This window comes from Astatotilapia calliptera, chromosome 2 (assembly GCF_900246225.1).
Source record: "Astatotilapia calliptera chromosome 2, fAstCal1.2, whole genome shotgun sequence".
NCBI classification, from domain to species: domain Eukaryota; kingdom Metazoa; phylum Chordata; class Actinopteri; order Cichliformes; family Cichlidae; genus Astatotilapia; species Astatotilapia calliptera.
This window is the reverse complement of record NC_039303.1, coordinates 22,358,542-22,383,828: the sequence shown is the minus strand read 5'-3', so window position 1 is coordinate 22,383,828 and position 25,287 is coordinate 22,358,542. Positions and strand designations below refer to the sequence as shown.

The window sequence follows — 25,287 nt, the reverse complement described above, 5'->3', positions numbered from 1 at the left end:
AGACAAACATGGAGAGCAAGAAAAGCAATTCAGATGAGAGGAAGCGAGGAGAGAATGGAGTCTGAGAGACTTAATGGTGGAAATGCCAAATGTATCAGTTTGGGAATAACTTGTCATCCCTCACTGAGCACTCTTACAGACTAATTTATGAAACTATGATAGGTTGTTCCACTCCACTCCACTGCCAAATATAATGCCATACAAACTGTGACGAGGAATACAAACCTACATTTTTAGGTGTGGTATGATATTTTATGGTGTATTTTAAGAGAAAGATAATTGCCGTGGTCGAAAGGAAATTTCAGCGGCGCTCTTGCTAATTCTGTCAGTGTCAAATACGTGTGATTTTGACCACCTTCACTGTGTGTGTGCTTTTTTCATGAGTTTCTTTCTACCTGCTTCCGTTCTCCTCCCACCTGTCTGCTAAGGATGCAGTACGGGCAGTACCAGACAACCGAAAGGATTTTGCTGGAAGCTAAATCCATGAAATTAAATGTACAAGGAAGATCATTTGGGTTACTGTTTGACATCCTTTTTTCCAGCATCAAAATGAATCATCACAGGTACTTTCACAGCAAGGTGTTTATGCGAAAAATCCCCCACGTCGCCTTTTTTTAAAAAAGAAAAAGAAAACAAGAGATGTTTAAAAATGACTGACTCGTACTCACACTGACGTGAGGAGCTTGTGCGTGTCCATGTCTGGTCTCGTCACAGACTGACAGTTCAATTAGTTTGAGCTAAATGATGCATGACGTCTCCCTCATGGCCCTGGTAATCGTCAGTGTTCTGCTTTGAAGAGCTCATATTGTGCATGAGTAGATAGCTAAACCAATAGTGGCTAGTGCTAGTCAAAAGTAGAAATGTATGATTTGCTGATCCCCGTAGATGCCAGAGTGAGGCATGGGACCCTGTTGGCTTCAACTCTCAGAGCTCATCATAGATTTGCTGGTATTTTTCAGAGAAAACAGTTTTATTTCCCCGCCTCGCACCCCTCTCCTCTGTGCTTCCTCAAAGGAAAGTAGCAGCAAATGGCTTTGAACTATTTGGAGTTTTAATTAGGTATCCTTCATCAGGAGGGGGTGGAGTGTGGGCGACTGTGGAGGCGTGTGCATGCATGCATGTATGCACAGATGAGAAAAGTGTGAGTCTGCGCCGTACCTGTGTGATTGTGTTGGTTGCGCCGTATAATTGTGGATTTGTTTTTCTAAGCAGCCATTTTACGCGAGCGTTATCAAGCTCGTGTCAAGTGCTTTTTCTGGGTGTCGGCAATCAGCAGACAGAGGACAGACAGTGAAGATGTTTGAAGTCCTTAGAAGTTCCCTACCTTGATCTGCATGCAGCAGCCATCCTCTGACTGCCACCAGCACATAGTAACTTTTTGATTTAAGTCTTTGCTTTTGTTTGATGTTCCAAATGTGTCAGAGGAGGGGAGAAAAAAAACTGCAATGATTTATTTCATTTGCTTTGTTCTTCCTATCAGCAAAGGCACATTACCTTTTTAGATTCTTTTAAAGAAATTAAAAAAAAAAATTAAAACACTGCTCAAGTATAAGCCTGAATGAATGGAACCTCGTGATTGGTCAGAACACAGCTGAATGTTTTACTCAACACTTTACTGACAACACTCGCAAAAAACTAATTCATTTCCTTAATGGGCGTGTGTTAGTTGTTTTTATTTAACAGCATGTTGGTTTCCCGTCCTAGTAAACAATTTTATGAGTGGGAGGGGGGAATCCAGTATTCTCTCTCATACCCTTTGTTGTTTAAAAGGCCCATATGGATTGTGAATCGGCAGCAGCTTTCAAAGCATCATTAGTCATGCATAAAAGCCTGTGTTAGCGCATTAATACTAGCCCTGGGCTCAGACTCACAAGATCTGCCTTAATTGCCCACCACTGCCACGTTCTGTGTTGGTGTGCACATGTGCCATGTGCGCAGGCATGCACGCATGTGTGCGTGACAGTTTGTCTTCTCTGCGTGTTTTCTAATTGTCCTTTGCTTTGCCGGACGCTAATAAGCACATAAAGAGAGTGAGTGCTCTAAGATGGGCATTAAAAAAAGGATTCAGACACACCCCTCTTGCATGTTTTGAATAATGATCTCCTCTGTCTGTTTTCTTTTCTTTACCCTTGGCTGCCAATCTGCGTGTGTGTGTGTGTGTGTGTAGCGGTCCACCTGTTAGGTTTGACCTGGCATCTGCGTCACGGTGAGAGCCAGCTGTATGAGAATGGCCTGAGCTCAGCAGACCATCAACAAGAGGACCGCAGCAAAACCAGACCGACGAGCTCCGTCCACCTGCTGGACACGCTCAACCCTGAAAACACACACAGTGGTGACAGAGGTGAGCTGACACGCACACAGTGTACACTGTAATAACAGATGTTCTGCACTCAGCCACTGACAGGATCTGCCCGTTAGTAACAACAAAACAAATGTAATACAGCAGCTTGAAAAATTTGTATTAAATGTATTGACTAAAAACATAAGTGATGACTTCGAGTGCTTCACTTCATTTTTCTTTATCTGTGCCTGGCTGTTTTCTTTTTCTTTCTATCGACATTTTTGCAAGCAAAAAGGCAAGGAAAGCATTTTTGACTATTTCATTAAGCATGCCCAATAAGAGCGTATTTTGACAAATCGGAATTATTTTCGGGGCCTTCATATTTCAGGTTTCCATGGAAAACCACCCCTTCAGAGTTGCTCTGGACTTACCTTCATGTCAGTCTTTAACCAGACTTATGCGATGTTAGTCAGCTGGGACTTTTCATTTTGACAATGTTTTTAAAAACTGTCTGCGTTGTAGCTTCGAAGTTCTGCAGACTTTTGCAGAGAGCTCCTCATCTTTGCTTTAGGTTGTCAGCTCAAGGCTACAAGCCTTTACATGTGTAACACACCCGACTCATCAAATGGATTATGAGTAATGTACATGCCAAATTTTGAGACAGGAGAGGAATGTGTTAAAAAATTATGGACATGAAGTTGTCTTTGGATAACTGTTGAATCTTTGCCTAAATCCTGGAGAGCGCTCTTGACGGGCTGCAGAGACATAAATGAGTTTTTCTTCTTCATGCAGACTTCTTCATGCTGTTTGCCATTTTTTTACTTTTGCTGGGTGCACCTGGTTTTCTGGAAGGAGGCCAGCTGTTGGTTTTGATGGTACCTGTGATAGTGCTCTGATAGATTTGTGCTTTTGTGCGAGTCCTGGTATTATGTCCTTCATTTGCATGGCTCCACTCTACTCCTCATATTATCACCTCTGCATAAATGGCAACTTTCAGTCAACTTTCAGCCACATGGCAGCTCTTTTAGGCATGAATTATTGATCAAAAAAATGAGACACATCTGCCCACTTAGTGTCCCGGTTACTTTTGGACCACGGCAAATTGTGCACCATAGCTTAAGAGGATTCTAGTTGTTTCTCTTCGATGATGCTGTGAACCACAGCTGAGACTTCAATTAGGATCCATTAACTTCTGCAAACTAAACATATTGAACAATGACATGTAATGTTTTAATCACACTTTTACAAACACCATACACATAAGCCAAAGATTAAGCCTGTCATGTTGTGTTGCTGCAGAGGCTAAAACGAGTACAAAGAGTTGCTGAAGAGTGAAAACTGAAGATGCACCAAACACATACACCAAACACATGCACTTATATTCGGATCTTCAGGTACAGGTCTACAAATTTCAATCAGCTTCTAGTGCATTAAGTCCCTGGCTTCGTAAATAACACTCTTCCCACAACTAATGATCCAATACAATAGAGAGACATTAGTCCAGAGATAAGCCTTACTCTGATTACTCATTTTTTAGAAAGGCTAGGAAACTGGTTAATCGCGTTTTCTTTTTCCTGCTACGTGACTGGAATTGCTTTTCTCCACTCTGCCTTCTCCCAACTAGCCAGAGGAATTACTAACACCAGTTTAACCCCACGATATGGGACATTAATTGTGAGCGTCTCAGGTCATGAAGTCAGACAGGACAGAGCAACCTTCATGGTTGGTGTGATTCTGATGGATATTACATCGGAGGCTGTCGGAGCCCACGTTCAGCGCTTACACAGAAAACGTGCGAGGCAAAACTGCAACTCGCTGCAATTTAGGCAACCTGGGACATCCCTGAAGCAACTATTCTTGATGAATCCTCACATTCGGAGGATTAACGCTCTCATCAGTATCTAAATCCTCCAATAGAGCACGCAGGGGTCGTGGAATTCACTTCTGAGTGTTGCGTCACAACAATCTATTGTTTCAGCTCTTATTGCTTTATATGCGCCGTGAAAGCTGGGAAATCAAAATGGGCAAAGCTAAGCTGTTGATGCAGGGGGCTCAGATTAATAAAATTGGCACGGTGGAGGTGGTCCCCAGGCAGAGGAGGGCCAGGGAGATTAGAGATTAGGCTGTAATCCAGTGTGGCAGATTATCACGCTCATCCTGCTGCACCCATCACCTCTCACACCAAGAGACCACACAATCCCCTAGATTACACCGCGAACGATGGCGAGGGAAGGAATGGAAAGGATAGAGAGAGATAAGGGGGCAAGGGACGGATACACGATGAAGCTAAAAAAGAATTGCTGTCATTAAAGTAGCAAATTCCTTAAACATCTTAGAAGAAGCTTTCACAACTTGTCTGCAAACCACCAAAAAAAAAAGAAACTCAAAGAACAACAAGATGCAAAATGTTCAGTTTTTTTAATTCGGAATAAATTGTCTTAGCCTAACACGCTGCTATAAACACAAGGAACACAAGTAACAGTGGGAGCATGAAGATAGCTGAGGCGGCTGATTGGAGGATAGTCATCAGTTTCTGCTTGTTTTGATATAAACTGATGACACAGTAGGGAGAGATGAAACGAGCTTGGCGGAATGATTGGAAGGTAGTAATCTTCTTGTATTGTCGTTCATGTATTTTTAGTGTTGTTGTTTTTCTGTCAACTTCAATGCCATAAAGATGATTTGTTGGCTCCACTCCGAAATCAGAATCCGGAGCCGCAAGACTTCTAATCCACCTTATGAGGCGGCCCGCGCCACCGTGCTTGATGCTAATTGACATGTTGTGTCATGCGCATATGGCTAGCGTCTCGTCAAGCCGCGCGTGCTGTTTTATATTCTTCACGCTATCTCTCCTGCAGTTTCCAGAGATCACCAGCAGCCCCTCTAAGCCGACCACACATAAAAGCTTCTCTAATTAGTATTACAGTAATTGCCACTCGCCCCATGATACCCAACCTCGCGCTGATGTGCATGCATGAATGTGTGCTCACAAACACACCGCCTTTCCCTTATCTCTTCTCTGTTTTTATATCAAACAAGCGAGGGTAAGGGCATTTAGAGATGGCCATCTCACACACACACACACACACACACACACACACACACACACACACACTAATGGAAACTCTTCTGGCGTACATGAAAGCAGATGTGCCCAGAACAGAATTTTTTTGTCGGTGGAATCCCTTCCTTAATGAAGTACATCAGAGTTTGAGAGTAATATTTCACTCAATGTGCAACGTCGGATGTATTAACGATATGAAATGATACAAAGTGACATACAGTAGAGCGGCGCGTTGCCTCATTATAATGTGGAGATGATGAAATATGGAGCTTGTGGAATGCCATCTGAGCCTATGTGATGATTGTATAAACTCCTGAGTTAGTGCCGAATTGTTTTCACTCTGCCTGATGGTGTGGTTGGAAAATTGTGTGTAGATGGATGAAATGTGACAGAGACAGAGAGAAGGGCTCTTAAAGAGCACATCAATATTCTAGACTGCGTGCAGAGAGAGTGGAGGGAAGTGAGGCCGAGCAGTCCGCATGTGTCCACAAGAGTAAGAAAGTGTGTTGATGTTGCGCGCGGGTGCGAGCAGAGCGAATGTGTGTGGCGCAGAGGTGAGCGCGTGCGCGTGTGTGCAAATGCTTATGGACTGGTCCCTGTTACACTGGTCTCATTGATTTTCTCACGCTGGGATACAGTCTCAGGATGTAACACATGCGCACACGCCCACGTTCACACAGACACACACGCAGAGAGAGTATGGATCACTTAGTGAACCCCCTGCTTGAGCGCCTCAAGTTGAGAAAGCCTAACAGCAGCGGCATGTCTGTCTGTTAGGCGGCCGGCATTCAAAACATCTCATCCAGAAATATCGGAGGAAATGAAACATAATTTCAAACTACAGCCAGTGTTTACAGTATACATGTCACGTTTTGTCAAGAGCAGGAACTTTTGACATTTGAGTAGTATGTGCCACAGGCTCTGACATCAATTGTAAAATAAACAATAAAATAAACTCAAAGCTGGTCAAAAGGTGGTCAAACAAGAACTTTATTCAACTGTTTCCATTTGATACTGGTGCACTGTACAAAAGTATTGAGCCACCCATCAAGTCATCATATTTTGATTTTTAAATTTTTGTTTGCTATTGCTCAAGGCGTCTAGAGGAATAGTTCTCCATGCTTTGTGAAGGTCCTTTAAAGCTTTTCTTTGGACATCGGCTGCTTTTTTACTTATTTTCAGTTCAGTTTTGTTTGTTAAGCTACTTTGTTACTGGCAGCCTGTTGCAAAAACAACACATTTCCTTATTTTTCTATGAAAACTGACAGAATAAAAAAGTTTGGCATACAATAGTGTGCAGTGTGCCCTTAAAAATGAGGAAACTTGGCAACTGGAGGACAAACGAATAAAAGAAATGATAGTGTAAAAAAAACATCTGTAGCAGATGAACGGTATGTGAAATCGATATCCTAAAGAAATAGAAAAAATCCAGCAAAGACCTAATACAGGACCTGAGAGATCTGGCACTTCAGTTAATACTACTGTTCACTAAAGCCTCATCAGAAATGGTCTCAGTAGAAGGGTGGCTGTCAAGAAGCCTTTCTTCAGGATGAGAAACAGAGAGAAAAGTATGCCGAATTACACAGGAACTGGACTGAATCAGTGCCAACAGGTCTGATGGAGTCATGAATCCAGAGTAGTTTTGGTTTAAATAATCATCAGTATGGAGGAGGTCAGATGTCATGTGGTGGAGGCTCTGTCATGGTTTGGGGCTGTGTTTTAGCCAGTGGTGTTGGGGATATTTAAAAATTGATGGAATTGTGAATGTCGAAAAAGTACTGTCGCCATGATACAGCATGCGGTACAGTGGAAAGTTTTATTTTTCAGTGTGACGCCAAAAACACTGCCAATGCAGCAAAAGCATACCTGGATAGAAAAACACAATCAGTCATGGATTGGCCTCCCCAGAGCTCAGACTCATTATTGAAGCAGTGTGGGATCATCTTTGTAGAGAACAAAATGCAGCCAACATCCAAAGAAGAGCTTTGAATTTCCTTCAAGAAGCCTGAAGAACTATTCCTTAAGACTGCTTAAAGAAATAACAAGAAAGCTGCCTAAGAGAGTTTATTATGAATTAAGCAATCTCTGTATGTATGCACCTATTTCCCACCATCCCAGCAAAATATAAAGAAATTAGGGGTGGCTTGAGACTTTTGCACAGTCCTGTTAATGCAGTTATTAATGCGTTTAATTAGCAGCTTCCTTGCAGATTAAAATTACATTACATGCCACATGCCACAGTGAATTGTTAAACCAACCAACAATATCATATTCCTGACTCAGAATGTGCCTTTGGGGAACGTCTCCTCACACAAACATGATGAGTCTGCTTTCACTGAAGTGAATGAGTCTTGTACCTTAGTTGACAGAAACATGAGTATTTTCCTGTTGTTTCTGACCACATTTTGATTATGCTTGTCAGTTAAATCCCTAACAACAATACTGGTTTAAAAATAGATCATTTGAGCACAGTGCTGGAGTTTTGTTTCTTTTTTTCTTTGGCTTTTGTTGGAACAAACCTTCGAGTTCCTCTGCGCAGGAAAAACTGGGAAGATACAATTTTAAAAAGCAGTTAAAGTAGCTTTGCCTTGATTTTTTCCTACATTCAAACACTATTTACATATGCATCAGCATTAACAATCTAATAGCATAGCATGATATAAGCACATTTGTTAAGGAAATACATATTTTTATTAAGCAGGTAAAAATATCTCTTCACGTATCTTTATTAGTAGTTTATTAGTAAAATTTTGGAAAACATATTAGATACAAATATTTCATAAAAATGACAAAGTGATGTACCAAAGTGTAAAAAACACTACAGAGAAGGAAGCCTGTTTTGTTACACAAAGTTGCATCGACCTTGTGCTCTACTTTTTTGGACATAAATATCCAAGAGGGGTAATTTAAGATACTTACAAGTAATTTTCAAAATGCATCACAGTAGTTAAGCCTCTAGACCTGCACCCAGACTACACAGGTAAAGCTTGAAGAAAAATAATCTGTAGGTACTTTATCCACGTTCCAATTGACACAACACATATTACATGTGTAACAATGCATGTGTCGTGCAGTGGGTGCGTTTGCTAAGGGCCAGATGTGTCTGTCACACACGTAGCCTGGGGTCTGATGGTAGAAGGTGAGGAAGAGAGCGTAATGGAAGGGCCTAAGGCCAAGAGCATTATCTTCTCCTGACTCTGACTGACACTCATTAGGCGGCACAGTGGAGAGAGGCGGCTGAAAGCTTATTAAGCCACCTGCTCAAAAGGCCCTTAATTGAATCCAAGTAATTATAGAGACCTTGCCCATTGTGATATTTTTATTCATCCTGCGGCAAACTCAATCTCTCTTGCATTTGGAACGCTATTAATGTTGTCTGCACCAATATGTGTGAGATTCAGACACAGACCTACGCATCAGTATTGACGTGCGCGCACACACACACACACACACACACACACACACACACACACAATTCCAGTCCCCTCAGACGTGTCCCGTCACCAAGACCCTGGCTGCACTTTTTAGTCTGTTCTCTGCTTCATTAGAATCTGAGGGATAATAAAATTAATTGCAAAGACAGTTTAGTTCCTTTGAAAATAGATTACAGGTGTAATTGTTTTACCTGAATAACCCGTAGGCAAGAGAAATTAATTAGACCTTGTGTCCCAAGTCCTAATGTAGTTCCGTTCCTTCATTGGCCTGGTGCACCCACACGCACACACTCAGAGACACACAGCACATTCAGATGGATGGGCAGGCAAACTCACACTAACTTTTGGAAGCACGTGCTTTGCAAAGACGGGGGTGAAGGAGGACAATGTGGAGATGTTAGCGAGTCATTAGAAATGGGAAAGGTTAAGAGTTCAATTGTAAAGCCGTCCTGATCCAGATGTCCTGCGGCCTGGGAACATTTTCAAGGGCTAATTTAGCAGAAAATATTGCATTGTGTACATGTGTTTCCATATTGTGTGCGACTAGTGTCAGTGGGGGCATTAGAAGCACGATGTGTACAACCAGTATAATTGGCTGAGGCAGCATCATCATTATTATAATGCTCTCTATGTTGGTTATGTCAGACTGACCCACTACCAATTCATCATTCCCATCAAGGCCATGTTGATGGTAGACATGAATGAGCAATGCAACGCTTTTATCTGCCCTTTAAACAGGCTCAACATTTTCAAATATTCCAATTTTTTTCTTCCCCTGCCAACTAATGATAAAAGGAGGCTTATGCGACGCTGTTGTATTTTTACTCTTATTCCAAGCCGCCGATAGCAAGTGTGAATTTCAAGCTGCTTTTCTGTTATTAAAGCCACGAGATAGCAAGGTGCGAAGGAATTTTTGCCTCCCAGTTTGCATATCATCTTGTTTAAGCTTGTATTCTTTATGTCTGCCAGATAGGAATAAACACAGATTTGCTGTTTTGAAAGATCTTTTCAAAGAGTGGGCTCAGGTTTTGTGCTGAGACACACGGCTGGAACACACTGATTGACAGAAGTAATCTGAGCGGCTCTAGGAGCCCCCGGTCACCATGTGAGCCGTCTGGTTTCTGTGGGACTCCCAAAAATGCCTCGATCCTCTCCCCTGGTTTTACTGGAGCTGCAGTATTATTCTCTACGTGCTGAGACAGACGGAGAGAGAGGGAGGGAGGGAGAGAGAGATGCAAGGAGGGTTTTTCTTCTTTCTTGCATCAGCAGTTGTAACTCGACACAGCCAACTCGTCAATGAGCATGGTCCTCTCATATGTGCTCCCCCCTCCCTCCCTTTTACATCTCCCCTGCTTCCCCCATCTCCCTACCACCCTTCCTTGTGGCTGACCTGAGTGCCGCTTTCTGTCCCCTTGTTGCATCACACTTGGAGAAGCACTGTACAGTAATTAGCGTCAGTCCTGCTCATCTGCCCGCCAGCCTGCCAGTCAGCCTGCTTGTGCGCCTGCCTGCCTGCCAGTGTTCCGCCAACTGCCATGCCCTATTCATGTCCTATTCATGTAGTGCTGAATAAAAGACTGCTTTCCTCGGGACATCCATCCCTCTGCTGGCCTTTATATTTTTGTGGCGAGGCGCAGAAGTGAGGATTAGCATTAAAAGGAATAGACTGCTGAGGTAGACTCGGCAGGAATGCATGAATGCATACTTTAGTTCGGCCAAGCTGCTTTTGTTCGGTTTGGTAGAGATTTTAGTGCGGGAACAATTTATGCCTCATACAGACACCTGTCTGTGAGTGTGTGTGTGGGTTGGTTCTTTTTTTGCTTTTGCTTTTACTTTCATTCAAAAATCTTTTTGAACTGTTTTTGTTCTCGTCCCAATCTCATCGTTTTGTCCCTTTTTTTCCCTCTCGTCGCACTGGTTAAGCGCGTTACCGAATTAATCACTTTATTATTTCTTTTCAAGTGTTGCCTAAATGAGATAGAAGGGTAGAAAGAGATGATGTATGATCTTTTGGCATTCATTTGCACAATTTTTAAAATTCACTGAAATTCAAGTATTCACTGTGTGTGATTTGACGAGTGAGCTGTGAATGTCTTTTAGTCTTGGCTCTAAGATATTTGTCTCGCGTTAAGGTTCAAAGCTGACCCTTTCCACAATCTCGCTGCTACAGATGGCCTGCCAAAGTGTTGGCATCGTCACGTCCACTAACCAACCAGATAGGAATGCAGTATTAGATAACACACACTGATCAACTTTGACACTGGCACACTGGCACAAATTGTAAAGGAGAAAAAAAAAAACACCAAAAGAAATGGAATGAATGGAGGTAAAATGTGGAAAATGAAGTGTTTGGAATTCCAGCAATGAGTCGTGGCGGCAGAAGCCACGTTTGTATGATGTGTCTCCAGATGTTATTATGACTCCGTTAGGCATGGAAAGAAACAGCCGGGGAATTGTGACCGTTCATTGTGGCCTAAGATTCTGTAAGTTTCATCAATTGTGCGGTCCGCATAACTCAACTTGATGTCGTACCTAAGTTTATTTGATCTATGTTGGCTTGAGATTTCTGAAATCTCCCAGTCTGCAGGTGCCACAGCTATACTAGAGATGCATGCACAGTAGTGCTTTGAGCAAGAAATGCATTGCTTAGGCATTTTCAACATACTGCAAACTTGTTGTCTTTGCTTTATAGAAAAGGGAAACGACTTGTCCAGGTAGTACCTGTCACCCTGTGATGACCCTTAGTAGGAGATGGATAGACGGATGGATGCACCTTTTGTCTAACATTTGTGTGCAGATATCCGGCTGTGTAGTTGGAGCAGGGTAGCATGTTTGCTGATTAACCCAAGGCGAACTGACCTGGTGACGAGAGTAGAGAAGAAAAGTTGATGTGACATTTCAAGCAAAACCACAAATGTCAGCTTCATGGCGTGATAAGCTGGAAAGACAAAACGATCATCAGACCCAGAATTTTTCTCCGATCGTCATGAATATCTGTGTGAAACTTAACAGCTGTAGGTACTGAGAGGTCTGCAATAAAGAGCTGGAATGACCAACGGACTAATAAATATTCCCATCGCTTTAGCTTCTGCTAGCATAGCAAGATGAGTACCTCCGCCTCCCTCGCTCTGACAGTACGTGTGATATATGTCGGCTGGCCTGCAGGCATGTATGGTGTCGCCATAATGGAGTGGTAAAGCAGCAGGCATTATGGATTGAGAGCGAGCCGGCTCGTCCATGAATCTGCCCCTAACTGTTCTTCTGCCTTTGTGGCCGTAACGATCGGCTGGCTTCCCTCTGTCACCATATTTCCTCCATCTTAGTTTAGAAGCAGAGATATATCTCTACATAAAGGCTGACACACAGAGGGCTGGAGAGCCTTGCCTGCTCCCCAACACAAAAGACTTGGGCCTGGTGGTTGATAAAGGCTTATGGAGAGAAGAGGAGCTGATGGCCAGGGGACTGTTGGAAAGACCTATTCTCTTCACAGACAAAGACACACTCTCACTCAAGACACTATCTGTGTGACGCTGTTTGTGAATGCGTGCATGTGCCCTCCTCACTTTTTCTCATCCTTCGCTCTCTCTCGTTCTCTCTCTTCTTTCACACTAACACACACACACACACACACACACACACACAGACTTTCTTTCTTGTTAGAAGATGCTAATATAGCACACGACAAAGCCCCAGTAGACAGCTCTCAGACAAAACACTTCCTTTTTAAAGCAGTTCATCTTTATGCAGAGTCTATCCAAAGGCCTGCCAAAGCATGGTCTCTTGAAAAGCAGGATTTTCACCACCGCTCAGTCATTCCTGACATCTATTCAGTCTCGCTTCATTAGTGCAGCGGCTGATCACGCTGATGTTTGAGGACATCAGGTTGGTTATTAATTGCTCCCTCTGATACTGAATACGACAGCCTGTCCGCCTTGATAAATCTGCAGCGTGTGTCTTTAGCGGCCTCACCTGTGTGATTTTTTTAATTTTTTTATTTTTTTGCCTACAGAAAAGTGGGTGCGAGGCCGGGCCATCGACCGTGGCGAGGTCGACATCGGGACTCAGCAGAGCCAGGCAATCCCGCCGGGACTTTTTTGGAGGTTTCATATAACTGTGCACCATCCGACCTACATCAAGTTCAATCTTTCTCTTTCACACAACGCACTGCTGGGGGTCTATGGGCGCAGGAACATACCGCCTACACACACTCAGGTAAAGAAGGCCCCATGTCGTAGCGTGCTGTTCACCAGATGGGCATGTTTGCTTCAGCTGCTACAGATCCCATCCACGCTAATGCACCTATTTCTCTCCACTTTGTCCTTGCATCTACACTGAGGCAATATTCAGCGGTGGGGAGTGTTAAGCACTTATTTGAACACGATTACATTATATTCTTTGATCCAGAACTCCTGATACTCCAGGATGCTCTAGACACACACGACACACAATGCTTTTTTTTAATATTTAAACATGAGAAATTATTTTAGTTTGAAAGTCTTTTTAAAAACTTCTATTGTGATACACTGGCTGTCTTTTTTGTGCATTTCCTCTAAAACCACATCTCTTTATTTATCTCAATCTCAAACTTTGTCAGTGTGCTCATTCAGCCAGACAGAGCATTACAGCAAGCACATTTTCATCCAATCTGACAGCTGGAATAGGTTTTGTTTTGGTTTTTTGGATTCGCTGTTACTTTGTCTCCATTTTGATGTCTCTGGATTTCTTGTCCTAAAAGAGGTGGAAGTTGCATTTTGTTCTTTTCAGTACAAACGCCGATTTGTGTGGAGACAGATGTCCATAAACTGCTTTTATTCATGTTTTGTGAGGCAAATGTGTTAGAACAAACAAAAACAGTTAAATCGATAACTGACTGCAGCAGAGCATGAATTCGCTGTCTGCCTGTTTAACAGGTAGCATTCATGAACCATGAACCAAAAAAAATCACTGCTTTAAACTTGTTCTGACAACACAAAGAGAAAAAAATGTAAATCAGATCAATTAAATTGTGAGTTCAGCTGTATTGAAACACAGTGTTAGAGTTGCTGATGGAAAACTGATGTTTTTTTCTTCTCTAGACTCGTGCGTGTTTTTCTCATACTGAATATGATGCTAATTTTCCAGCTAAGAAAACAAACAAAACATGAGGACAAAGCAATTCTCCCCACATGGACACGTGTCTTTCTAAAACGGCGCACGGGCACCCTAAAAAGTACGGATGCACTCGGTTTTTCGTGAAGAAAACGCTGATGTTAGCGTCTCGTATCGTGCAAAGTGTAGAACAGCATTGTGCCATTCAAGACGCACAGATACAGACAAAAATACAACACACACTGAGTCATCTGCTTTTTAACATCAGTGTGCCCCTGCTCTCGCCTGCATGAAGAGGTCTAATTAGCTGTTTTTGACACTAGTGTGACACACAGCCCTCAGGGGAAATAAGACTCAGCGAGTGCTTGCTAGTTCAAGGAGGTTTGAGGATGGATAGGAGGGGAGGGAGAGAGAGGAGATGAGAGTGGTGGGGGAAGTTAAAGAGGGAGAGAAAGAAGCACGAAAAGGTTAAGACAGATGAAATAATAGTCTGCTCCACTGAAAACCTGGGTGGTAAAGTGTGCCCATGCTATTAGCAGCATGTCAAGTTTTTGAGCCAGCTGCTGTGGAACACGTCTGGTAGAAAAGGGAGATGCGGCTGAAAAAAAGCATTCCTCCTTTCCTTTGGCCTCTGGATTCACATTTGATATGCGCATCATGAATTCTACTCCCCAATTTCTTGTATCCACCCAGTTTTCTAATAGCATTCACGCAGCTAGCCCAACAACAGCCACACGCCACTGCACAAGGTTTGCCTCGCTCATTTCTGTTGGCTTTATGTAGCTTTTGCGAATTCCCATGTTGTTTTTGTTGCTGTTGTTTCCTTCAGACTGGTTGATAATGCTGTTTCCTGGTTGTGTTGTATTCAGTTTGACTTTGTAAAACTGCTGGATGGGAAGGCCCTGCCCAGGTCCTTGACTGATCCCGTCTCAGCTGCCAAAGCTCCCAAAGGCCTGCTACTGAGCGGCCTCCAAGAAACAGGCTTCATCGAGTACATGGACCCCGGCACCTGGCACCTGGCTCTCTACAACGACGGCCGCAACCTGGAGCAGGTGTTACTCCACAGCACTCCCATAGGTGAGGAGGATTAGCTTTTTTTCTTCTGTATTTGTCTTGCTTTACATGTGTTCCTCTGATAACGTCTCAGGGCTGCTTCACTCTCTCGTTCTGTCTTCCTTTTTATCTGCGGATATGCAGACATGTAAGGACATGGTCAAGAGTGGTGTGAAACTCATTGACATTTGAAGGGAACTTTTCCTATTATGCGAGTGAGTTTGGCATGGCAGAGACAGCCGTTAGAAAGGGGAGGACAGCTCCTGTAGTAATGACAGGGCTTGCTAACTGCAGCTCATTGCTATGACACACACGGATGGCAGTGTAAATTGAAGGATGTGAATAATGCAAGAGTATGTGGCTGAATATAGACAAGTGGATAATTACCAGGGCAGTTTCTTCACTCCCACTTTGCCCAGTAGTCCTTAAGAGAATACAGTGTTGAAATAACCAAAAAAAAAAGTGTTGGGAAATGTAGTAGCACAGTAATGCCATGGAGCAACTTGGTAATTTCCATGTTAATACACTCACACGCATATCGTGAGCGACCCTCCATGAAAAAAAAGTCTATATTTTGGGATGTTTTTCCTCGCGCGTCTCTTATGACGAGGTTTTCCTATTATTCAGGAAATGATCAGGAACATTATGCGTGGCTGACGTGATGCTTTTAGGCTAAATATGTATCAACAACCCCTTCAAAACCCAAGTTGCAAGCCAATCAGTAAACAGCTCCACAGAGGCAAAACATTGTACTGAAGACATCTTTCATCGTCATATTGACAGAGTCTTTTTTACAATGACTGACAGCGTGCGACAGCTAAACACAGATTTTATTTCAGAGCTGTCAAACATTTGTTGACACGTGTGCTGTCTGTAAAGTCTGGAATAGACCAGACTTTCTGTTTTTTTCCCCAGTCACATATTTCGTGATAAACAGGAACCAGGAAGAATTTTTGTTGCCTCTCTTTAGTAATCAAAAACAAACAGAGGAACAACAGATGGCCTTAGTCTACCGGCCTTTAGTTTGCCGAGGTTGTTCAAAACAATTAATCGAGCGATACAGCTTGAAAGGCAAAAATAATATTAATGGATTGGGGTCAAAGATCATTTTACTGCCTATTTACACATCTGAAAGAAGTTACGGCGGGACACCGCTTACTTTCAGAGGCAGAAGATGAAAGCCGCCCAGCCACTGTGCGGTAAATCCTAATAAGGGACACAATATAGTGTAGACCGAGAATTGAACCTTGATGATGAGGAGAGGAGGGAGAATTGAGATGATCTCTGTCGGGAAACTGAGCTTTTCCGCAGCCAGTGGTAACTGGATACATCGAAGAAACGAGAGAGAATAAATAAGCGAAAAGCGACCGTGAAAATAAATAAATAAAGTAAGATGAAATCAATAGAGTGTGGAGTATGACAAGAAGTAAAAATATGAGCACAAAGATGATAGGACAATACCTGAAATGGGGCTGATTGCGGTTTTTGAAAAAAAAAATTGCTTGTTGCTTTGGGATGTAAAACATGATTGCAAGAGTAATGAGACGTGGGGCTACCTGAGAGAGAGAAAACCCTGTCATGGATGTTCACAGTAGTCATTATCTTGGGGGGGAAACAAAAGATGAAAAGAAGAAAGAATCAAGTTGGGTTCGATCGTTTAAAATCACATGTGTTGTCAGCGGATAACTGACCTTTGTCGTTCGGAAGATATTTTGTTCTGTCATCCTTTCACGGGCCATCTCACACGCACACACACGAGCAGAACACAGTCATATCGTACTTGCTTGCAGCTAAAAATTGTCTGCATAAATTCTGATATAGATTCTGTAATGCATGTCGATGTGTGCGTACAGTATCTTGGTGATTCTATGGTATATAAATGGATGCCATAAAAAAATACTGAAAAGGTACACGCTGATTTCAAAATAGATGCCATTATGAGAGTCAGATTGCATTTTCAAACATATTCTCTGCTGTAAAAAATGCCGGCAGATGCGGATAAAGCTCCTTTTTTCCTGTTCCGCTGATACCGACGTTTACATGTAGGCCACTTTGCCAGCACCGTCTTCTTTTTAAATCTGCTTAGGGAGAGATTGCTGCTCCCTGCAGGGCTGTTAATTATACATAATTGCTTATTCACCTGCCATCACACGTGTGCTTGAATATTGCCTCTTTAAAACAATGGCCATAAGAAAAAGGAAAAAAAATCTGGGAAAGTTTCCTTCATAACTTTTAATAAAAAAGAGGATAAACAAAACTGGTGGTTGGCTAGAGGCTGGATACTTCTAGTTAGCTGAGCAGCCATTTCATCTTTTTTTTTCATAAATTCATAAAGCCCAAGGGTCATAAAGCATGGCTGAATCTTTACGGGCTCATAAAGTACAATTGGAATGCTTATTTGACCAATCAGATCACTTGGCTGGAAGCACCCATTTTATAATAGCATTTAACTTCAATAACTTATGGCATGAGTGATTTCTAACTGGCCAGGGTTTAGTCAGTGGAAAGAAGAGAGTGGGCGTCTCATGAATGCCCACACACGTGCACACTCACACACATACACGCTGTAACAAATAGAGGCATAGCTTTCTTATGCATTACCTCTTAATTGCACGGAGAGTTTTATGTTTGAGACATTGACCTGAAAAGATACAGAGCTTATATCATTGCTGCAACCCTGCAGCCTTGTGAGAGATCTGACGGATCGCTCGCCTGCGCCCGATTCAAAAGCAACTCGGTGACCTTGCAGATGAGTTTTTGTTCATTACATGTGTCAGGTGCCACAGTCAATATTGGAATTTGTGCATAGGAGGCTCTTTTTTTTCTTCCCCCGAGCGTGAGAAAGAGAAACATTTGTGATTTCTCCCGACTGTGTGGGAGAGAAGATGATTGCCACTCCTTCTCTCCATCAGTGTGACGATGACAGGTGATGGAGGTGAAAATGACTTTGGTTTCTGTAGTGATGCGCTGCTGTGGAGGATAACGCTGCGCTGCCGGCTACTGGCAGGGCCTGTCTCATTAGCATGTGTCACACGCGCCTCAAGGCGGGTGTCACATAATAACTTTGTGTGCATGTGTTTGTAAGCGTGTGTGTGCGTGAGCCGTGCCACTGAAGGATTTGTCATCCATGCTCCCTGAGCAGAGCGAGCCAGGGGACTGCAGCGGTTTGACTCTGGAGTCGATCCCTGTTCAGAGGAGAGCGAGCAGGACGGCGCAGGGTCAAATAAAGGATGACATCCTCGACACTCATTTTAATTACTTTATCTAGCTTAGATGGAGCTCGCCTGCCACGAGACAACCTGCAGCATGGTTCAAATCCCCAGCTCTGCCAGCTGCTGATTCTTCTTCACCAGAAACTTGTGTCTTGAGCAGAGCTGAGAGCGAGGCTCCTGTAATGCTCTAAAATCATGAAAGCGCGCTCCGTTTTTATCTCCCCTATCTGCTCGGGCCCGGAGAATGAGCTCTGACATGATGGACGTATCAATAAGAGAAAAAGGGAGAAGAGTAAAAAAGAAGTTTTTCCTTTTGAAGTCTGATTGTGGATTACGATGAAATGCACATAGCCTACAGAGGGATAGGATGAAACGCACACATCCAGATGAGACAATGCTCTAGTAGAAACAAGCATCACATTGATCTTTTGCAATGCCCAGAGTGCATCTACTGTAGCGACGCGCCATTGTATATTCTCCACTTACTCGTGCACTCACAATGTCAGATTTTATGTTGTTCCAGTCTCGTTCCAAACTGCGGCCCGTGTAAACAGTTTGTTGATTAAGCCTTGATGTGTGTAAATTTGCGTACCGCGTGTTTCCAACCTGTAATGCAGTATAATGTGCTTAGTGCTACTGAGTGTAAGTGAGTGCTTGGCCGTTCCCCAGAGAGTGATAGCAGCTGGATCAGACTAATCTAATATAGCCCCTGTGTCTGGGGAGCCATCCATTGCTTATCAGATCTCTCATTCAATAACAGTGAGCCATGTCAGCTTATGGAGTTACATGCAGAATATTTTCAAGTTCTTGTATTATTTTCTGGCTTTTAATGTTCTGATGTGTGTGTTTGTTTGTGCGCGTGGGTATGCAGACTCAATGGACGGCTGCTCCACAGACTGTAACGGAAATGGAGAGTGTGTCGCTGGACACTGCCACTGCTTTGCTGGATTCTTGGGTCCTGACTGTGCCAAAGGTAAGAAATATCTATCTGTCTGTCTGTCTGTCTGTCTAATTTCAGTAAAAGAGCAAGTTTAAAAGAAATGCGTCTTTCATATTTTCCAGCCTCCCAACACAGTCTGGAGGGACTTTTTGTAGCCCTGAGCCTGTTCACTTCTGCTGAAAATGTTTCTAAAAGTTGTCACAAATGTGTAATTCACTTATATATATATATATATATTTGTATAAAGATTTAGTGATGTTCCAAAACAGCTACAAAGTCATTTTTGCTTTGCAAACTTTGCAAGTCCTGACATTTTTGCACGGTACTATTTCATCATGCGGATGAATACACACATATATGCAGGGTTTTTCCAAGCACAAAATGGGCTTTTGCTGTTCTCATGCTGTCTTCACATGAGTGTGTGATATCTTACTAAACAATGCTGTTTCCAGTCTGTGGAGTTTTCTGTGATTTTATGGCCAACAACCACACATTTGTGTAAAAGTCTTCTGTAGATTTTATATTATTATATTATTTCTGTATATTTTGCTTTTGAGGGGGAAGACTTTCTGAAGTTTTTTCATAGTTTTTAGACATCGGCTGCTTTTTCATTCATTTTCAGTCCTGTCCTTGTACCTGACCATTTTGTTAAGCTACTTAACAATGACCGACAAGTCATTCAAGCATAAAACAGCCCCCGAACTCAAGAGATGAACCAGTGTTGTGTCTCCACAGAAGACACAGTATCTGTCTGTTTGTTATTAGCAAAAACACATGATTTGGTTCCTTTTCTGTAGTTGGATCTCTAAAAATGCCAAAGATAACACAATGAGACAGGGGAAAAAATGCCATTTTTGCACCAAGGTGATTCCCGGGGATTTATTAGCTGGAGGCTTGACATGGTGCAGTTTGTAAACTGTAAACTGGACAATTTTCTTCAAAAAAGCACAGAAAAAGAAGTGGCAGACCAAAGAACATATCGGATGGACAACATCTGAAAGTCTTGTCCTTAAGTAATAGAAAAAGAATTCAGCAAAGACCAGGACTGAGAGCTGTATCTGACCCTTCTTGGGGGGTTTCAGCCAGTGATGTTGGACAGCTTGTCAAGTTTATGTAATTATGAATGCAGAAAAGTACAGTTAGATTTTGATCCACGATGCAGTGCCGTCTGAAAAAAGCTTGCAGTGGCAGAATGCAGCTGTAGCTTTTATTCTGATATATAATTAATAATTAATACTAGTATAATAAATTTCAACGCTTTCTTCTTTTTGAAGCAAGAGTTAAGTAAATAATTGTTTTAGTTACTTCAGTAAGAGCTACCTTGTCAGTGGCTACTGGGTGAATTAGAGTACAATAGTGTAGATGGGGAGTGAACAGGCTCCGGTTTGCACAGATTTGCTCTAAACCTTCACGTTTCCTCCAACGTTGTTTCTCAATAAACACCTTCCCCGTAGCTCAGTGAGCACCACCCTTAATTTCTGATAAACTGTGACATGTCTGCATGAAGTCGTACATCGTATCAAGTCGGTGAAGACATCAGCAGCTGAACTCTTTTGGCTAGTCTTCATTACTGACCGGATCTTGTTTGCTCCCGTTTGCTCTACCTCCCTCCCTCTGCATCTCCACGGACAGATGGTCTATTTCCTCTCCCTCTCTCTCTCCCTCTTCTGCATTCTCCCCAAGAGTCAGTCTTTGTAAAAATTATTGTAGTTGAATCTGTCTCATTGTGTCGAAACAGGTGATATGATATCACTTCCTATGATTTATTTACGCTCATCATTTATTCATACGCTCCTGCCGTCTTTGCTCATTTGCTCGTGCTGTAATATCCTCTGCTCGAAAAAGTTAGACAGCAAGTTTTAGCACGAGCTGTAAAATGTGAAGTGTGATTTTATTACCGTGTGGCACAGAGCGTTCGATTTTACAATGGATCAAACAAACACGGGACACACGAGGCCCTCATTGCAAATTATTCGAGAGAAAAAGGCAATGGCTATGGATCATCTTTTTAATGCATTTGAACTTCCCGAGCTCTGACTGCGAGCGTGACTTCTATTCTACCTGTCATTACATTAGCCACACAGCTCTCCATCTCTGCATGGAGATAGCGCTGCCTCATTCTTTAAATCCCTAATGCTCTCTTTCCTAATCTTCGTTTTCACGATTGTTTTCACGGCCCGTTCAGAATGAGTGAGGTGACGTTGGGAGGATTTTCTACAATTCCTGGGTTGCCGTGGTAGCCAGGCTCAGGTGGTGCTTGAGTAAATTGAAACAGCGTGAGGGATAAGCTGGAGTGTGTGCGCGTGTGTACAGGTGTGTGTGTGTGTGTGCGTGAGGGAGAGAGAGAGAGGAAAAGACAGGGAGACAGAGGCTGCTTGAGGATTTGCTGAATCTGCGCACTACTGAGATAAGAGAGCGTAGCCCCACTCACGGTAGGTTACCACGGTCTTCCAGCTAATATACTGCAGCACTGTGTGTGTGTTTGTGCATAGGTGTACTACAGAATATGTGAGTGTAATCTGTGTTTGTCCTGTTGCAGATTCATGCCCCGTGTTGTGCAGCGGTAACGGCATGTATGAGAAAGGAAGGTGCGTGTGCCTGGAAGGGTGGAAGGGGGCAGAGTGCAACGTGGAGGAAGGTCAGTGCATCGATCCCACCTGCTCCAACCACGGCACCTGCATCCAGGGCATCTGCATATGCAGTCCGGCCTACAAGGGTGTTAATTGTGAACAAGGTAAGAACTGTTGTTTACACTGCTAAAAAGAAGAAGAAGAAAGGGCTCCACTTGCACACAAATGACTTTCCTCTTTTTATTAAAAGCAAGAATTGAATTTAACACCACCCTAATCAATATTTTTATATTGAGCAAGGATCAAATGACTTTGTGTGATACTAAAGGGATCCCACAGACTGACGGACCATGAGAGTCTCTGCAGAGCATTTTACCCTCGTCAGTTTTCACTTTTACATCCCCAAATTGCAAATTTCCTTTCCCGGATGAACTTCATACAGCCTTTGTCCTCGCCCACACTGCAGCTGGAGCAGCCAGCTGTTTTTTACCTGCTGCACCACATGGCAGGCAGACAAAGTTAGAAACATGATAGTGAACTTAATTTTGTTGCGTCTCCTGCCCTGACCTGGGCAGGAGACGGGCTGCAGCAGAAGGATGCCCCTCGCTGGTTCTTCCTGTTATAAGAGAGTTTTTCTTCTCACTGTCACTGAGCTTGCTCGTAGCAGGTCATCAGATTGTTGGGGCTTACTCTATATAATTGCAGAGTCCTTAACTTTCACTATAAAACACCTTGAGGTGACAGTTGTTGTGATTTAGCACAATATAATAATTTTATAAATGGCTCACATCTTTTAAAAATCAACATTTTTGTAACCTGAAGTCAGACCTGAACCGTGAATTAGTGACTATTTTGTTTCCATCTTCATCTTCTGAACATTTTTTCCCAGTTGGGAAAAATCACATTGAAAAATACTTATTCTTCTTTTATCCTTTCTTTTCCTTTTATTTCAACAAACCAAAGTAAGAATCTCGTGAAATGTAAGCAAATGTCAACAATGTTATTGAGAGATCAAACTGTAAAGCACGATGAGAAGTCTAGCTTTAGAACTTCAAAACACGTTCATGCGGCTCGGAAAGACCAAGAAAAAAGAAATGTTGTTGAACAGTAACTATTTGTAACACTGGCAAAGTAAATAATGTCTTAGACATTCAAATACTGTCTGAGAGTGTCGCATTCACAAAGAGACAGTCTGAACAAAAGCTGATGGAGACGTAAACACCTTTACTAATGCTACAACTACTGCTCTACTACCACTACTAATAATATTTATGTTAATAGGAAAATTGCAGACATTTAATTCTAAACATGTAGACTAAAGCTTTAGCTGTTTTGATATAATATATTTTAATAAGTGACCTTTTCACTTTTCAAACCAGAAGACAAAACGAGTTTCAAACATTATAGAATCGTGACCACATTTCACTTTTTAATGTTTCACATAATAAACCCACATTCAAGAAAAACCTCCTTCCAAATATCCCAGTTTTGGCTTATCTAAAAACTGTAGCAGCAGACAGGTCCGATGGTCCTTGTCATACATGCATCTTTCAGGACAGACTGCTCAGGCCTTGCTTTTTCTTTTTCTCCTTCTTTTTTTCTCTTTTGAAACAATCATCACACCTCCAGGCTAAATGTGTTTCCTCATAAAGAGAAATGGGGGGTGTGGCAGTAAACAGATTGAAGATACTCAGCATGCAAATGTCAGTTTAGTATCATTGTGATTCTGTGTATAATATACGCAGAGTGGCAAGAAAGAATTTGGCCTGTGCACGTTTCATGGAGAGGGTAAGAACATCTATTCAGACTGACTTAAGCAGGAAAAACGGTCACTAAACCTTCGCTATCGGTTAGGCTTTCCTGGAAGCAACAAATGGCATTCTCGGCATAGCAGGAAAAAGACCTGTAAGCAAAGGAAGTAAAAAACAATGACAGTACAATTGATTCGGGTCTCAGGTAGTTAAGGCAGCTTGCAGCTGTGGAGTAAAACAAGCCTTGGGCGTTTGCCACATCCCCTTCATTGTAAAACCATCCAATAAATTACCAAAAAACAAACAAAGCTGCAATATTTGAAAACAATTATGACGTTACACCTGACAGAAACACCGATGGCACAGCTGTCCTAAAGACCTCCGCTGCTGCCTTCTCTGTCTCGGCCTGCAGAGACTGAATCACGTGTTTGACCTTGAGCGGCGAAGCTGAGCTGAGCCGAGTTTAGCCGAACTTTGCTGAGCTTTGGCTCGGTGCTCAGGGCTGTAATTACACACACTAACACAGCGTAGCATGGACCACCGTGACACACATACACACACACACACACACAGCCGCACACCAACCAACCCATTTCACCCCTTATCAAAGCCTCGGCTCTAAGTGTCCTATGAAGTGTAATGTTGTGGAACAGATACAGGGATTGTATCTGGGGTGGTTAACTCCTGGATGGGATGCAAAGAACACTGCTTTCATACTCGGTGAACTGATAATTATAACGAGACAGGCTCTCGCCGCCCCCCCTCCCCTTCGCTCCTTCCTTTCACCTCTGACTCAGCCGTGCTTTTATATTCCACCCTCCCCTCCGTCCGCAGTGGACTGTGTAGACCCTCAGTGCGGCGGGCACGGCGTGTGCGTGCGTGGGGAGTGTGTGTGCTCGGCGGGCTGGGCGGGAGTGAGCTGCGATGACCCGCTGCCAGCCTGTCAGGAGCAGTGTTCGGGACATGGCACCTATCTCCCAGAGTCAGACACCTGCACCTGCCAGCCCAACTGGACGGGACCAGACTGCTACACCGGTAAGAGCTGAGGATTATTGTTCACACACAGGAAAAAAGAAAACAACCAAAACAAAAAAAAAAAAACACTGAAAATTGAAAGTGCACATCGCTAGGTTGCCAGTGTTCTGGTAGCACGCATGGTCTTGCCAGATACTATTTTCTGGGGATTTGATAGACATGAGAGAAATGTGGATTGGAGCCACACTGTGAGCTGTGTGTATGCGCCTCTACATGCGTGTGTGTTCGCATGGGCGTTTTGTGCACTCACTCTTCATGCTAGTCGTAAATGAGATTTCCTCTCATGAATCTTTGAGTGCAGCAGCTATGCCGCAACACACATGCTCATGCGCGTACAAATACACAGGCGCTCGGACGCTCGCATTCCCTTTTAGCTAAATGAGGAAAGAAAATTACAGTGAGAAAAATGTGTTCTTTAAAAGACTTCTTTTCTCATTTTTGCTGCAAGGCCTGTTAGAGATCGCAACTCTGAGGAGCATTCAGCTTGGCATTTAAAAGCTCGCCAACATTTATAACATACCTGAGCACAACATGTTAGTTAGTGAGTGTTTGTTAAATATAAAAAGCCTTGATAGATCTGAAAGGACTTTTATTCTGCTTGCTTGCAAAGACAGCAATTCTTTACCGATTATGAAGGAAAAAGACTAGAACAAGGCGAGCCAAGCAAGTCTACTGTGGTGTCTAAACATAGGTTACAGCGTGGCGTGGAACACAGTGGGGGGGGAAAAAGAAGTTTCCTCGTCCTTGCAGTGTGAGCTGACAGAGAGGAAAATAGCCATTTTAAGGTTGGCTTTTCTCTGGTTCCACCAGACTAACTTAATGCTGGCGTTGGGAAGAATCCTCCTTGCCATGCACACCG

General features: G+C 42.9%; 1 protein-coding gene across 1 annotated transcript in view; it reads left to right on the top strand.

Moving 5' to 3' along the window:
- The window catches only part of tenm1 (teneurin transmembrane protein 1), a 191,314-nt gene that overhangs the window by 88,209 nt on the left and 77,818 nt on the right, over positions 1 to 25,287 (top strand). Inside the window, exons 6-11 of the mRNA XM_026188289.1 lie at positions 2,168 to 2,341; positions 12,789 to 12,991; positions 14,737 to 14,944; positions 19,004 to 19,105; positions 21,612 to 21,806; positions 24,228 to 24,428. Of these exons, the coding sequence (XP_026044074.1) occupies positions 2,168 to 2,341; positions 12,789 to 12,991; positions 14,737 to 14,944; positions 19,004 to 19,105; positions 21,612 to 21,806; positions 24,228 to 24,428 (1,083 nt within the window). The remainder of the gene's footprint in view (positions 1 to 2,167; positions 2,342 to 12,788; positions 12,992 to 14,736; positions 14,945 to 19,003; positions 19,106 to 21,611; positions 21,807 to 24,227; positions 24,429 to 25,287) is intronic.